This window comes from Hetaerina americana, unplaced genomic scaffold, assembly GCF_022747635.1.
Source record: "Hetaerina americana unplaced genomic scaffold, ioHetAmer1.1.p SCAF_7, whole genome shotgun sequence".
NCBI lineage: Eukaryota > Metazoa > Arthropoda > Insecta > Odonata > Calopterygidae > Hetaerina > Hetaerina americana.
In genome coordinates, this window is record NW_027287316.1 from 18,844,693 (window position 1) to 18,860,454 (window position 15,762).

Sequence of the window (15,762 nt, forward strand, 5' to 3'; positions counted from 1 at the left end):
TATCATTTGAAAACTCTAGCAAAAGTTTCATTTAATTTGCAGATAAAAAATGATGACGCACGTAAAGATGAGAAGCATCAGTTAGATGTGTAAATGTACACATCTAACTGATGCTTCTCCTTTATTCATCTTATATATATTTACAAATGAAATTTAATGATCTTGCAGAATTGCAAATGACGTAGTGCATTTCTCATCATACCAAATCTTACTCAATGTGCTTTAATTACAGGTTAAGTATTTCCAAAGAGGTGAATTTAATAGCTTAAAAATATAATTTCATGAATGTTGGAACTGGAAATATTTTATTAAACTGATTTTTTATGCATATACCATTTGTAGTTGAGGATGCACTGTGCAAGTCTATAGTTGTAAATGCTGCATATTGTCTGTATGTTATCAGTTATTCTCTCATAGTGATATAAATATTTGCCATAAAATCTTGAAAAAAATTGATCATACGATACAAGGGATACTTTTGGATAAATATATATATCAACTTGGACTTTGAGTAATCTCAGAACTGTGAAACTAGTAATTTCATGCTGAAAGCAAACTCTGCTAGTATGCAAAAATACTATGGCTGACAGTGTAAAACAGGCTTCTACTGTATAGTGGTCAATGCCAGAGGTATTGACAGATTATTTTCATTTTTTTTACCTGCATCTTATTTATTTGTTTAAATGAAACTTTAAAAAATTAAGCACCCTGTCATATATGTGTCTTGCTTGAAATCACTTTAGAATAATTAATGTATTACTATGAAATCTGCATGAATACATTTTTAATTCAATACATGTCTTTCCCCTCTGCAGGTCCATCACACACTGTCCCTTCCGTTATTGTTGCAAAGATAATGGAGAAACTGAGGGAACATGAAAGAGAGAACAGCTCACGAGGTTCAGTTGCTTCTTTCGGCACCGGCCCCAATTGCCACAGTCCCACACCTCCCCCCACACCACCCTTTTCCCCGTCAAGCCCCATGGTTTGCTCGCCACTTGAGGATGAGAGGCTGCAGTTCCTGCAGCAACAACCACAACCCCAGCCAACACCACCCATTGCCCACTCTCCCATCATTTCCCCTGTAGAATCTCAGCCTACTACCACAAAGTTCTCAAAGGTAAGTATTTTGAAAATGTTTCTTTACATCCTTACTGCTGAATGGCTGAACCAATGTTGGGAAGGTTAACTGTTTTCATTCAGTGATATAAATCTATGAGTCCGTGTTTTAAGGTGTGATGAGATTTATGCCTTGGTTTTTTTGCCTGTGTTGGTAATGGCATGTTTTGGTTTATTGCATAAGTTTTTGTACTTTATTGGGTATTCCCATGTATTTGTAATATGGATTTTATTTTTAACCTTCAAAGTAATAAAATTAATGTTCTTCAGTTGTCATAAAACATTAGCTGCAATAGTTAATTAAATACAATTTAATGATTTTATCTCTTAATCTGCCATTAAACATAGTATTCAGCCTTAAAGATGAATGAGGGGTGTGTTAAGTAGGATTTTTTGCGCATCAAATCATGATTCAAATCTTAAATTTTTGTTGATTAGTGAGTAATTAGCAAGTAAAATCAGAAATAATTTTTCCATTGACACAGATTGTTAGTTAACTGTTAATTGACCAAGTCTAAAATGAAATTCAGGTAAGAGTTATTCATGAAGTAAATGACTTGTACTCCATAATAGCACAGTACTAACACTATTAACAATGTGGATTAATTTTTTGCATTCTGGGAAATTATGTGAAGTATCAGTGTAATTGTGAAATGTGCAAATTTTGCTTGGGTGGAATTCGGTGGAAATCAATGGAATTTGGGGCTCTGGGTTTGAATTTTCTCAAGGTGGGGTGATTTTTTCACTGAAAATCTTTGCAAAGTTGTGTACACAACAGCTTAAGACTGTGCTGAAGTTGTTACTTTGGTGATTCTTGCAGAATCCTTTGAATTTCTTTGCAGTGAATTATTATTGCCGTATAATTCACATTTCCACAGGATTTTCATCCTCTTTCTGTGTTGTTGAATTTCTGCATTGGTTTTTTTTCTACCAGATTTATCAATCTACCATTCTATCATCTTTCCTGCATATATAACAACATATACATTTTATGCATGCATTAAATGTGCATAATTTTATATACTTATAGTTTTATATTAGCATACTTAATTTAAAATGACATTCTATTTAAATCCGATTGGAGGGTTATTGGAAGAAAGGACTGCTGTAGTCTCATTCTCATTCAAATAGACTTTATTAGAATTATTATTTTCTGATAGCATAAGTAAACATTACCTCAAGTTGGTTATAACCTCCTGAAATCAGTATCTGTACTAAGGAATGATTTCATCCGTATCTGGACAGGAAATATGCTAATATTGCATTATTTATCTCTGTATAAATTTAGTTATAGCTGCACTCATTGTGTCAATTGAGGTTACTAAAGTCAATTATCTTCAAGAAATACTACCAAGTTATCAGTATAAATTGTTCACATGCTACAAAATGTTCTGAAGCAACAAAATCCAAAAAGCTTCTGATAAAAGAGATAAAAAAATGTAATTATAAAACATGCAATGCCTAGTTGGATCCCACGTTTGCATCACCTTTCCATGTTGGTGTGATACATAGTCATGTAAATACTTTTGGCCTACACAATATAGACACCAGAGAATATGGATTGTATTACAGTGGCTGCTAGCTTTCAGCAGTAACTTTACAAAATTATAACTTTGAGTCAGTATTCAAAAATTGATGATTTGGGTAATAGTTAATAAACCAGAAAGCATATTGATAAAATTGATTGGCTCAGACATGATGATGATGGCATTACCTAATTAAGAAAATTTCAGTGAGAATGTGTAAAATTTATCAATGGGATCATCATTGGTGGTCTTCGGCACTGATTGATGCAAATGTTAAATTTTTAGTTTCTGGTAACATCTTCATTTGCAATATACTTGTTCTTTTGCTTTCATGTCATCCTTTACTTATTTCATTAACTGCATCCAAGATCTTTTTCTCTGCTCTATTGATTCACTTTCCCTTCTTCTGTTATATTTAAATAGTTACTCTCCCAAGGAACATTCCATTTGCAAGTAACTGACTCCCATTGATTTTGTATGTTTGAAGTGGTAAGGGTAAATTCCTGTCAGGATTGGAGATCATTTTGGGAGGTTAACTTTTGTTTTGATATCCTTGAGTGAATGTGAAGCTGTGGGTTTTAACCTATTTAGAACAGGAATATTGAGCATGGCTCAACTCATCATTCTGTTATGAGCATTTTTCATCATGAGATGAAAATTTTGCGGGAAAAGTGTAACGGTTGGCTCAGCTTACTATAAATATTATGAACAAAATTTCAAAATCACAGATTTTTATGACAGCACAAATGGAATTCCTTTTCAAGTCAAAGTAGTTATTAGGAATGAAGCTTCAATGCCATGGTTAATTATTTAATATGGTAGTGAGGCCTCAAAAGTATCAGGTTTAAATCCTCTTCTCATCTTAGTCATTGAATGACACTCAAAAAGGTACTTAATGCACTGAGAATGAAAAAGGAAAGCAGTCTGTGTCTGCTAATTAAATTTGCAGCATAAAGTCATTTTGGTGTACTTATAGTAGTGGTAAGAATCACCTATCGCCCAAAAAGATTCATTAAATCTGATGTTAAACATATTTTAAAAGTGACTCGCATGCAATGCAATGATGAATTAATGCAAATTTGGATTGCTCATTTTAAACTGTTCCAGAGTAAATTAAAAAACATGACTTGGAGCATTATTTAAAAATATATTTTGTTTTGTAGATACACCGGCTCATTGTCAATTAAAAGATTGGGAATTACAAGAGAGAAAAGCACAAATAGAATTCCTCTTAAGAAATTCGAGGACAAACTTTGTGGCATGGGGTTTCAAAGTCACCTCTGGCCACCTTCCTTGCTCCCAAAGCTGCTAGATGTCCGGATAGTGAGAGAGAATACCAACATATAACCATATAACATAATGATCATAGCTTTCTGTTTCTCTTTGGTTTGAAGCTTAAAATTGTTTCTTGTCCATACTTCCAGAAACTAAATTGCCATTAGAAACTTAAAAGAAATATTCTGCTGATGAATAAGGGTAGAAAATCCTGGGAACTTTGGCAGAAAAGAATATTTTTGGGATTAAATTTCTTCATATTTATTAGTTAAGTTATAACATTTAAAAAAATGAATGCAAATATTTCTCCAAGTAAATATGTTGTAAATATATATAAGATGCATTGTCAGGAATTAAATTATGGTAATTTTGGAATGAGTGGCATATATTAAGTGTGAGTGTACCTACTAAAATAAAAAAGTAAAATAATGCCTCAAACGTATTATGCTTCTAACTGCATTTAGGGTCTTTTGTGTAACATATAAATATCCCTTTGTATGCATAGGGTTTCCAAATACATGGACCTGGACCTCAGGTGGATGAAGGCTGATTTCCAGGGCATTAAAAGTGACATGTTGGGTGTGTTTTTTCATGATATGCATGATCCCGCTCATTGCTGGTCTTGTTCTATTGAAGCATTTTGTCTTTGCTAGGAGTAGTTAAAATGCAGGTCACTGCAGAATTTCCGGTGCATATTTTCTTCTTGGCGAGGACCATAGAAATTTTAGCTTATTATTATCCTAGTTACTTTGGCATCATATTGGTGTGAGATTAGCACATTATAATCCTTCTTCAACTTTGTCTTCAATAGTTGATGGATGTTTTCTTCAGTTTAGTAGTTTTAAGAACATCCTAAACAGGGAATCTCTTAGGATATTGTATCATTAAATCGGGTTAACTTCTATCACAATTGTGATATACTTTCAGAGAAAAATCTTACTCCTTGACTGGGATTTGAGTGACTGCAGTAAGACATTCTAGTGGGTGGTATTTCAATAAAATGTGAACTCTTTAATAGAAAATTCACTTGATTGCATCTCAATATTCATGCCCAATGTGGAATGTAAACATGAAACCTTAAAACCAATCAATTAGTGCAATATTAAATGAACTATCCATTTTCACAGGGTTTTAATATGAATGACCTCATTTCCTATTTATACTCCTTAGTTATTGGTGGGACATTTTCTACAGAGTCTGAAATAAGTCAAATTAAAACATATAACTAACCATAATATTCAAGCTTGTATTTGATCTTGCAGACTGTAATGTTGGACATGCTACATGATTACTTATGACTTAGTATGTAATACAAAAAGTAGAATTCCTAATTAATACTAGTATGCCATTCCTGAAACCTCTATAAATCCTCAGTTAATAGGCAGATGTCATGTTGGAGCTTATCTGACAAGAGTTGGTATGCCCTCAGGCTATTTGAATCCCTGTCAAGGCAAACGATTTCTTTTAATGAGGATCTCTCAATTTTTGTGCATGCTAGCCCAAAACCCTGCAAAAGTTACTGTCACGGCATTTCCAACAATTTCTTTGAATTGGATTTCTTGGCTTGAGTTACATATTCATGTTTGCTATGTGACTGGTAAATGATAGATTTGGCTATTAACTCTGAAATATGTGCTGAGGACATCTTTCTCCTATGACAGAGCTATGCAACTAATTATTAACATCATCACAACATGGGATATCTTAGCAGAGAAGAGTAGATCACAATGGAAAAATATAAATAGATTACATGTTTGTAAGATGATATATTAGTTGATCCTATTAGCTCTGGATCTAAGTGAATAGAATACCTAGCAAATAAGAATATGTTTGAAGGTTTAAAATGATATCCTACTTTTATGGGTTGCAGTGATGGCTTTTGTTAAACATATATTAAAACAGTTCAATTTGCACTCATCTTGCTTTGGTGCCTGGTGCAGTTATCCTTCCACAATCCTTTGCTACTTGGGTTGCTTATCATGTTATTCAGTGTGTTAAATATAGGATGGCCAAGTTGTATAAATGTTTGTAACTTTTAATTAGAATGAATAGGTCTATTTTGATACTCGAATTGAAAAACACAAACAATAAGGAAGTTGTGGTATATTTTTGTCTCTGTGGTACGCAATAAACATAACTTCTTTCATGCGCATCTTAAGTGTAACTATGTGCAATGCAATTTCTATATAGTTTCCAGATGATAGTTTTCACTAGCTTTTATCGCAAAGTAACTGCTTAATCTAACTTTTATTAGCTCTTTGGAGTTTTCAAAAGTCTTGAGCATTCATATTTCTTTATTCATTTGAAATTTAAGAATAACTTCACCTGGAGAGAAAGTGCAATTTGACCCATTCTGTATAGACTATTAGAATAGCTTGAGGCTTTGCCAAGCAATATTCATTTTTGAAGGCTTAAAAGGTTGATCTAATGAAAGCAATTGCATGGGATTGTTAATGAGCTGAGTGCAAAAAAACTGAAAGTCACAATCAAGGAAAGGATTTGAAGGCTCTGTCTGGGGCTAAAGGCCCCTCCAGACCTTTTAGAGAAGCATCTCTTTCTCCTATCCAACCACCAGCTCCAACGAGCACGTTTGCCAACGTTTCCCAGGTGGCCCGCAACGTGATGCACCGAACGAGCATCCTGACCCGAATGAGCAGTGTGGGCGGGGAGTCTGCCGCCTCGACGGACGATGGCTCTGGGATTGCATGCAGCCCCACAAGCCGTGCGTCACTGAGTGTCCTCACGCCCGACAACCGGAAGTTTCTGGATTCGCAGGGTAACAAGTCACCCGAGATGCCTCGTAAGAGGATGATCATCGGCCAGCGGTCATTCACCTTTGACCACGATGGCGACCTGATAGAGGACCTAACACCTCCAAAGGAGATGGCAGCCAGTCCGACGTTGCCACCCAAGCCACCCCTTCTACACAAGGACTCCATCATCTCGTCTGTTACTAGTCTGACAAGTTGTGATAGCGATAGCGATACCGATTCCGCTCCAAACTTTAGGCGGAGCACATCCACACGATCATCGGGTGGGAGGACTCTGGCAAAAACAAGAGCGAGTGTTAACAGCAGTTCTGATTGCACAGCACCCAGTGGACCATGGCCTCTCGGCAAGCGGATGAGTTCAACAAGTCTGAGCAGCTGGGAGGAGATGGGGGATGGGCCCAGCTCGAGCACTCACTTTGCACCCCTGGGACAGAGGCCGAGGTTCCTGTCGATTGATGAGGGGGATGGTGAGGGCGTGGAGGGGCAGGAGGAGGGTAGGCAGGAGAAGTGGATCCTCGGGAGCGTGGACGAACGAGACAAGGAGTGGGCATCTGCTGATGGGAGGGAAGGGTGTGAGTGCGAGGGCCATGAGATGGAAACGGGCTCAAGCGAGGGTGGGTCCCACGCCCTTGTGTCGGAGATGGCGGTGGGTTCGAGTCAAATGGAAGAGAACCCTGTGCACGAAGGCTTGTGGGAATTGGAGTTGGACCAAAGTGAAGTTAGCGAGCAGCCAGATGTGGTGATAGATCCCCCAAAAGCCATTCCCCTCTCTCCTTCTTCTCCTCCTCCTGTTATAGAACCATTGATGGTGAGCGAAACGGATAATGGGATAGAGAATTATCCCGAAACAGTCATTTCTTCGGTAGATGTGTTCAAAGTGGTGGAACAAGATAGTGCCATAGTCAAATCCAATACAGTTTTGAGTGTGCAGGATGATCAAGTGGGGAAAAATTTAGATTTTGGGAAAGGAGATGTATCGTTAGCTGAGTCTGTTCCCCAGGAGTACAAATTACCTTCAGTCTCAAGCCTCTCGAATTTTTCATCATGTTCCTCTGCTCAAGATTCAAGTGTTTCTTCTCACAACATTAGGAGGGGAAGTTTGAAACGCCAGTCAAAGGTTGAAATTGAGGAGGAAATAGTGGAACCAACTGGTGTCGATTTGGCAGTGGATGCTCTGAGTGAAACACCAAGAGCTGTAACTCCCAATAGTCAGTCAGAGGAAGTGTCAACAGCAGAGCCTTCTCAGCAGGTCAGCGAGGTATCGTCAGTGGTAGCTGAACCTGTAATGACCAATTGTGCATCTGCTGAAGTGAAGGTAGAAGAGGTGAGTGAGGCACATTTATTTATTCATGTATATAAATACCTCATATAATGTATATGCTGGATTATCAATTTCCTTCAAAGAATTGCCTTCAGCATTGGTTTGCATATTTAGATATTAATTTTAAGTTTTGTGTGTAGTCGTATGTAATTTTCATCAAAACAAAATTGAATTTGGGATTAATTTTCACCTTTGCTTAAAATATTCAGCTAACTATTCATAAGAAGTTTGTGCATAGGACATTCTAATTATAAATTTGTAAATTGTAGAAATGTAAACATTTTTAGGTATTTAACTCTTATTTTTTGATAAATGTCAAATTTCTTGAGTTGCCTAATTCATGGTCAAGGTGTGACTATAGGAAAATAAGATTAAATTTGAATTTTTAATGAATCCCTCATTCTCTGCAGTCCACAACAGTTCTTTCACGACCTCATTCCTTCCTTTTCTCATCAAATGGTTAATTTACCCTTACTCCTTTTCCTTTGTTTGGCCTGACCTTTTGAAGTTGTGGTAGCCTTTGGTTAGAGGGTGTCAATACAAGTATACATCTTGTATATTATGAATAGGGTTTATGAGAATTTCTCTCCCCCAAATCTTGGGCATCCTAGATCAAACCTGTGCTCTATAGTTTTCTGTATATGAGACCATTCTTGGAAATCACAAATTCCACTGTGGAAAGAACTGGCAAACTCAACTTTCACCTAGGTAAATTGAGAGATGAGCTCAAAGCAACTCACGAGATCTCATTTTTCAAAAGCTCATTCAGGATATATATATATATTATATTATTATTATTATTATTAAAACTTACATGTGCAGATAGACAATGTCAGGTGGCACACAAGTCCCAAGTATTATAATCAAACTTGCCCTGGAAAAAATAACATGACATATCATGACATGAATTAATATCACAAAAGATAATAAATAAAATCAGTCAGCAAAAAAATACACTTAAAGGGAACTTCCTAACACAAATCTCAAACACAAAAAAAAGCAAATTCCCATCTCATGAACAAGTTTCCCAATAAACAAGAAAAAAAAAATTAAGCTGTTACATTAAATTGTACACAATACATCAATCAAATTATAACATAAATTGTTTACATCTTTTCTTAAAAGTGTTCACCCTGTTAGGAAAGGGCTCAAATAGTTTTGCAGGTAAACTGTTCCAATCAACAATTGTCTTATTAAGAAAAGAAAAAGAATCTTTCAGACCTTTCTTTTCTCTTTCTTGTAGGAGTTTCTGGAGAGGGATAATTTCTAATGTTTTTACATGATCTTGGTGATGTATTATGTTTTCCTATTTATGTATTATATGAGTTAATCTCCCGACAAACAAACAGTTATTATTGATCACATGAGGGAATTACAGGAAGAAGGCCATCAACCTCATCTACCAATTCTAATCTCAGGTTTGATACCTTTTTTGATAAGTGAATAATATTTTTCTCCTCTGTTTACATTTTCTCCCCTTGAATAATTTTCATTAAATGTCACCCTATCAGAAGTTTCAAAAGCACCTTTCATTGATCATCTTTTGATATTTGGTTTTGTTTTCCAAATGTAAGTTCTTTGATCTGCATTTCTATCTATGCAAGGGTCAACCTGCAATTAGGATATGCTTGCATGCCTGGACAAAAGAAATGCTTGAATTGCAGGTGCCCAGCATTCCGAAAAGGAACAGTGAGTTTCAGCAAGTGAGAGAGGAGGAGAGGCAGAGGCGAGCGTTGTCACCTCATGGGCGCTCGGGAAGTGCACATTCGGACAGCAGTGGCTTCCTCGAGTGGGATCCACCTGGCACAAAGGTGACAGGGATGCCGTTGAACCTGCCCGCAAGGCCGTTGCCTCCAGCATCTTTGGGAGGCATTGGGAAAGGCAGGGAATGGATAGTTAGAGAGGAGAGCAGCCAGACACCATCTCCTGATGGTGCCACCACTGTAGGCTCGTCTGCATACTATGGTGTTGAAGGACTCTCGTCAGAAATGACGGTAGGTGAAGTGATCTATGCTCCAATGAGTGATACTTGTCAATGCTTTTGAAACTGTGAAGGATATTTCATGTGAGACATTGAAAAAGATCTGTCGGCAGCCTTATTCTTTGGAATGCTGGATGGGAGGAGATACGTTACTTTTTTATATCTGAAGGAAGAATGAGGTAATTAGGTTGCTTTGTTTATTGGTGGAGGTTAAGTAAATTGATTTCAAGGTGGATTATGCTTAACCACTGGTTTGCTGAAATACTAATTGGCTGTATACTCCTGCATTGACTTTGTTGAGTAATTTTTAGTTACTGAGTATTTTGGTATATTTGTGATGCATGCTGTTGATTTTTTGCACTTAAGCATATGGAAAAGTATTAGTTGCACTACTTGTAATGCATTTTTAGAGTTTGGTAGTATACCCTTGCATGGCATCTTTCTATTTAAACAGTTTTGAAAAGTTAATTTTTAATTGTATTTGTGAACTGTGTTCACATAGGTTGAAATAGCATAAAATGGGATGTATTAGAAAAAAACTGTTACTTTTTGCTCAATTTAAAAACTGATATATTTGTAAAAAGTGATAGTTATTGAGTTTGATCGTGCGAATTGTTTGCACAATTGGAAATTTATGAAAATTACCCTGTGAACAAAATGATATTAGAAAAACCTGAAGCATTTATTACCAAGAGTACTTTAAATTGCACTTTGAGACTGAATCTTTTATTAGCTTTAGAGCCATCATTCATAGGTTTATTATAAAATTGAGTAATTCGTTGTCTCAGGCGTGACTTCATGGAATCGACTTAACATAATGAAAGGAGAAACTTTGTAATAAATCTATGTGGAATTACAAAGTTTCTCCTTTCATTATATAAAATTGAGTGTAGATATTGGGTTGATGATAAAAATCTTTCTGTTGATTTGATTTTTTCATTTAGATAATAAAGTATTGAAGCATCATATTACCATTCACCCCATCTTTTTCTCATTATTTGTCCCTGCAGGCAGGGACTGAAAATTTTTAAAAGAATTTTAAATATATTTTGTTAATTTATGCAACTTGGTAGAAACACTGAAGATTTTTGCGTTGATTATCAAAAACTTGGTAGATATACTGTTAATATTATTTAGGATTGGGGCTAATTAGTGCAAGATTTGGATGCTCATGAAAATGAAATAATTGACACTAGGAGCATGTTGTATACTTAGTTTCAGTTTAAATGCCTACATTTAAATTGCTATGGTTAGTAAAGCATCAAGTTTTGGTATGAGTCTTTAAGCTTGATTGGGAATTATATTCTCTAAAAATTGTTTTAGCCAAAAATGTTGTGTAACAACCAATTTTATTCACATGGATGATCACTAATTCTCATTCAATTTTTATAATACTTCCAGCTCTCTTTGAGTTTTTGAAATGAATTAAAGCACTTACACCTGTGGAATTAGACTTTCTTGGATGAATATAATATTTTATATTCTGATTTGTTGCAATAAATTGGATCATTGTTTTTCATTTTTATATTTGACTTTGTCCTTATTTGACAGAATGCAAACCCTTTACCTCTTAGAAAGAAAAAATGAATGAGAAATAAGAAAAAACACTTTGTAATATTGATTACCTTACCAGTTTCAATTCTAGCACGTCACTACCATGAGGTTGCAATGACAATGATGATAATACATTAGCATTGAAACTGGTCAGTTCATTATCTGAACTTGTGCGGAATATTGCAAAGTACTTTTATTTATTGATGTTAAATTCCACCAATTTAAGGCAGCTACCATTTATATTATGGACAAGATAATGCATCATAAACAATATTTTTATTCATTTATTGAAGCTGGTGAAACTTTAGTTCCTGAAAGAGCTAGAAAGTGACTGGGTATCATCCAGGATAAAAATTTCTTTGTCCTAGAAGTTTTTTGAAAAGCAAATGGACCAGTTACCATATATGGTGCCTATTGTTATTGTCTATTAGAAGCTGATAGAAGAGTAGTGGTTGTTTCACACCATTAGTAATGGGGTACTTCAACTCATCAAACAACCCAGGATGGATGATATAATAAAAGCATTGCTTTTTACTATAAAACATCAGTTACTTCCAAAAAATATCTTTTATATTCATGCATTGAATTATCAACCTGTAGCGTAAAAAATCTAGAAAAGAATAAAGTAGCCAACTTCACCATTGCAAGAAGAGGTGACCTGTCTTGCTGCAAAACTTTGCCCTGGCAAAATATTGGAAACATCAGTGATATTTGATGTTTGACATTCCATTTAAATCATAGACTTCAATTGATCTTATACAACCTGTCATTACTTACAAGATTGATTTAAAAGAATGCTGTGAAATTTGCATTAAATATTTGGCTTTTGAACTTACAGCCAAATATACAATAATTTTCTTATAATCTAGGCATTTGATGTATCATATTCCCATGCTATATCTTTTGTGAATTGCTGAGGCAAATTCAAAAGCTAAAGAATTGTGGTGGCATTACAACGGAGGTATAATCTCATATGCACTTGATATATATTAGTTCCAAAAATTTAATTAATGCAAGAGAAAGGCGAATTTTCACAATCTGCCATGTGGCCAATCTGCTATTTTGTATTTTCATTATTTCTTTGTAATTTTGAAAATTTGTCAGATTTTTTTTAAATGGTGGGTATTAAGAGAAAATGAGTTCTGAACTAGTTTTGTCTTCAAATAAGCATGACTGCAATCGAACTGCTGAAAGAAAGGATGCATAAAGCACTTGGTGCTGATGGACCAGGATAATTAATTGCCTGCTACAGGAAACACAACCAGTGATGGTCATGGGCAAATTTATTTATGGATACCAACAAATTGGTCTCTCTTCCCGCAGTGTAAACAAAGAGGCATTGTAAAACTTCATGTATCCTTCAGGATAGTATGTGGACAGTCGTACCTCATAGGTAGTGCAGTGTGATATTTTTTTATTATGTTGTTGGAAACCAGAGGTCAGTGCATTCCATCAAGTGTCCACAACATTCGATGAATTGCCGGCAACTTTGTGCCAGGATTTCTGACTAATTTTCAATTGATAATAGAGGATGGAAATCACATAGAAATCAGCATAGGACTAAAAAACCAGTTCTTAAATATCCCAAAACTCCTCTCTATGGTAACTGGTTGCAGAAGTTAGATTTACAGGTATGACCCAGGAATGAATCAATTGCGCTTTTGGGAGACTCCAGTAATACCCCAGACTAAGGTGACACAACAGCAAAGTGGAGGTCGTTATTTTTTTTGGTATTGATGGCCCCTGTCCATAAGGAATGTGTTCACAATTTAACTGACTTTCTATTGCCATGTGAATTGAGGAAAGATGTGAGGGCAAAATGGCCTCACAAATCATGTATGGCAAACTGTTTGAGAAGAACATGCTTGTATTCTCCATTTTTATTGCTCAATGATTCAGAACTGGAATACATGACAGTCAATCCTAACTCCTAACTCCTTCAACTTCGCCCAACATGCCTGTTTCATCCCTAGTGAGCTCTCACTCTTCCACAGAATGGAAATCAATTTGAAGGAGTGAATATTTTGCACCCTTGAAGATATTCAAGAGAGAATATTAGAGGTACCAGAAATATTGGTTGAAAGAACTCGCTGGAAAATTTTTACCACAACATTAGGTTTGGGACTTATGTCTGACTTCCAATAGGATAACTTTTGAAGAGACATTGGCGACTAAAATAAAAGTGTCAGAGAATTTTGGATTGATGATTATCTTGATTTCATGAAATAGCATATATTTTCATAAAGATTTTTCATTTTTGAGAATAATTTCCTGGGAGTAGGCAAGTTTTATTGAAAGTATTTTTAGAGCTTACCATTGAGCTCAGTAGTGGCTTGAGTGTCTTTACTTGGAATGAAAGCCAATAATCGTATAAATTCTTAAATTTCACTGTGTAAAAATCATTCACCTTGATTGAAATTTCATTTGGCCAAATAATTATTGCATGGTAAAATTATCAAATTTGTGGACACACATTTAACCACTAAAGTTACTTTTGCAGCATTTTCTGTAAAAACAAGGGTGGTCTGAAAAGTTTCAGACCGAACAAGGATACAAGACATTTTTTCTGAAATTTTCTGAGGCCGGAAGCTATTCAGACCACCCACGTATATGAATTTATCCAAGTCTTAGGGTTTTTCTCATACTTAAATGGATTATGAGCAGAAAAGTTTGGCCTTATTTTGGTTCAACTTTTGATCTGGCTCCAATTATTTTAGGGTGTCAGCTTATTGGCGCATTACAATCAATATATATTCAAAGCATTCATAGTGTGATTCATTGCCAATAGAAACATGCTAGTTGTAGGGAAGAGATAGATGAATGCACATAAGATATGGTATGGTTATGAGTAGCTAGTCCTTATCTCAAGCAGTGATCTAAAAGATACGTGCATGGCAATTATTTTATGAGCACAATTATTACTATTGTTCCATGATTGATGATATATATTTTATAATACCATGTCAAACTGTAACTCAACAGTTAAATATATTTGAGACTAAAAGAAGCTTCCATCTTTTTTATACTTCCGTGAAGTGTGTCATGAAGTTATCGAAAGCTTAACTTTGTAATAAATACAGTTCATAACGATATGCCTCGCTTTGTGCATGCTTGAATTCCTGTCCATCATATTCTCATAATTGAAATACCACTTTCGGTTTGCCTGGTGTGTGTTGTGATTGTCTGACAGCTTTTGCAGCCTCAATCTGGCATCACCTCTGTTTCCAGGTGAGGGGCTATCAACTTTCCTTTGAGGGTGACTTATCATGTTGGAGTCTCGAGGAGGTAAGAACTAGAAAGGTCACATGCTACAGATAATTACACTTCATTATTGTTTCTCTTAACTCTGATTCATGAAATTCTACATAAGGTAGAATATGACATTTAATTCTCTCACATGAAAATTTTCGAATGTTAACTCAAGGGCTGTCCAATAAATATATGGCTTCCATACAAGTGTTTTTTCATGCTATCATGAATACTATGTTGTGGTGTGTTTTTTTGTTTAGTTAATATATGATGTGAACACCATTCTTTTCACTGGTACATTGAACTTTGAATAATTTGTTTTTGTTTCAATTTGTTTATTTTAGCTTTGTGTGTGGATGTTTTGGGCTCAGTAAAGGTGTTCTGTGTGGTTTGCTTTCTTTGTTGGTTGTGATATGTCTGTAAGGAATGATTTTTGAAATTTAAAATGTAAGGAACCTTGGATTTGGTTCATTGTTGTTCATTCCTGAAAGTACAACTTGTTATTAAAGTCTGAAAACTTAATCTCAAAGGCCAGTTGGAGGAAGGAAGGGAGCTTGAGTTTAGCAATTGTTACATTCCCTTGTAAATCAAAGCTTAAATTGAAAGTACTTGAAAGCCAATTCCTGTACTGCTGTAATGGATCTCGTGTGGAAAGTTTCAATAGTTTACAACTGTAATGATTAGTTTTTATGATGGTGAATCACTCTCGAATGAAATCAGGTGTTTTAAGAATTATATTGAAATGGAAATCTATGATTGAATGAAGGTGCCATGCAAATGCCAAGGTGAAAGATTCAGGCTTATCCACTACACTCCATTTGTGTTAGCATATTACAAAAGAACAAAAAATATGTGTTGATATACTATGTTAGGAATCCATTTTAATTCAATACCAAGGTATTCTCTTTCATTCTTGCAGCTCAAATATGTAACATTTTTAATCATCATGTGAAGTTATGTTCATCC

At 35.4% G+C, this 15,762-nt stretch overlaps 1 protein-coding gene across 1 annotated transcript in view; it reads left to right on the plus strand.

Moving 5' to 3' along the window:
* The window catches only part of olf186-M (Ki-ras-induced actin-interacting protein-IP3R-interacting domain olf186-M), a 146,536-nt gene that overhangs the window by 124,085 nt on the left and 6,689 nt on the right, over positions 1-15,762 (plus strand). Inside the window, exons 6-9 of the mRNA XM_071595360.1 lie at positions 816-1,120; positions 6,528-8,015; positions 9,677-10,006; positions 14,776-14,832. Coding sequence (XP_071451461.1) covers positions 816-1,120; positions 6,528-8,015; positions 9,677-10,006; positions 14,776-14,832 — 2,180 coding nt within the window. The remainder of the gene's footprint in view (positions 1-815; positions 1,121-6,527; positions 8,016-9,676; positions 10,007-14,775; positions 14,833-15,762) is intronic.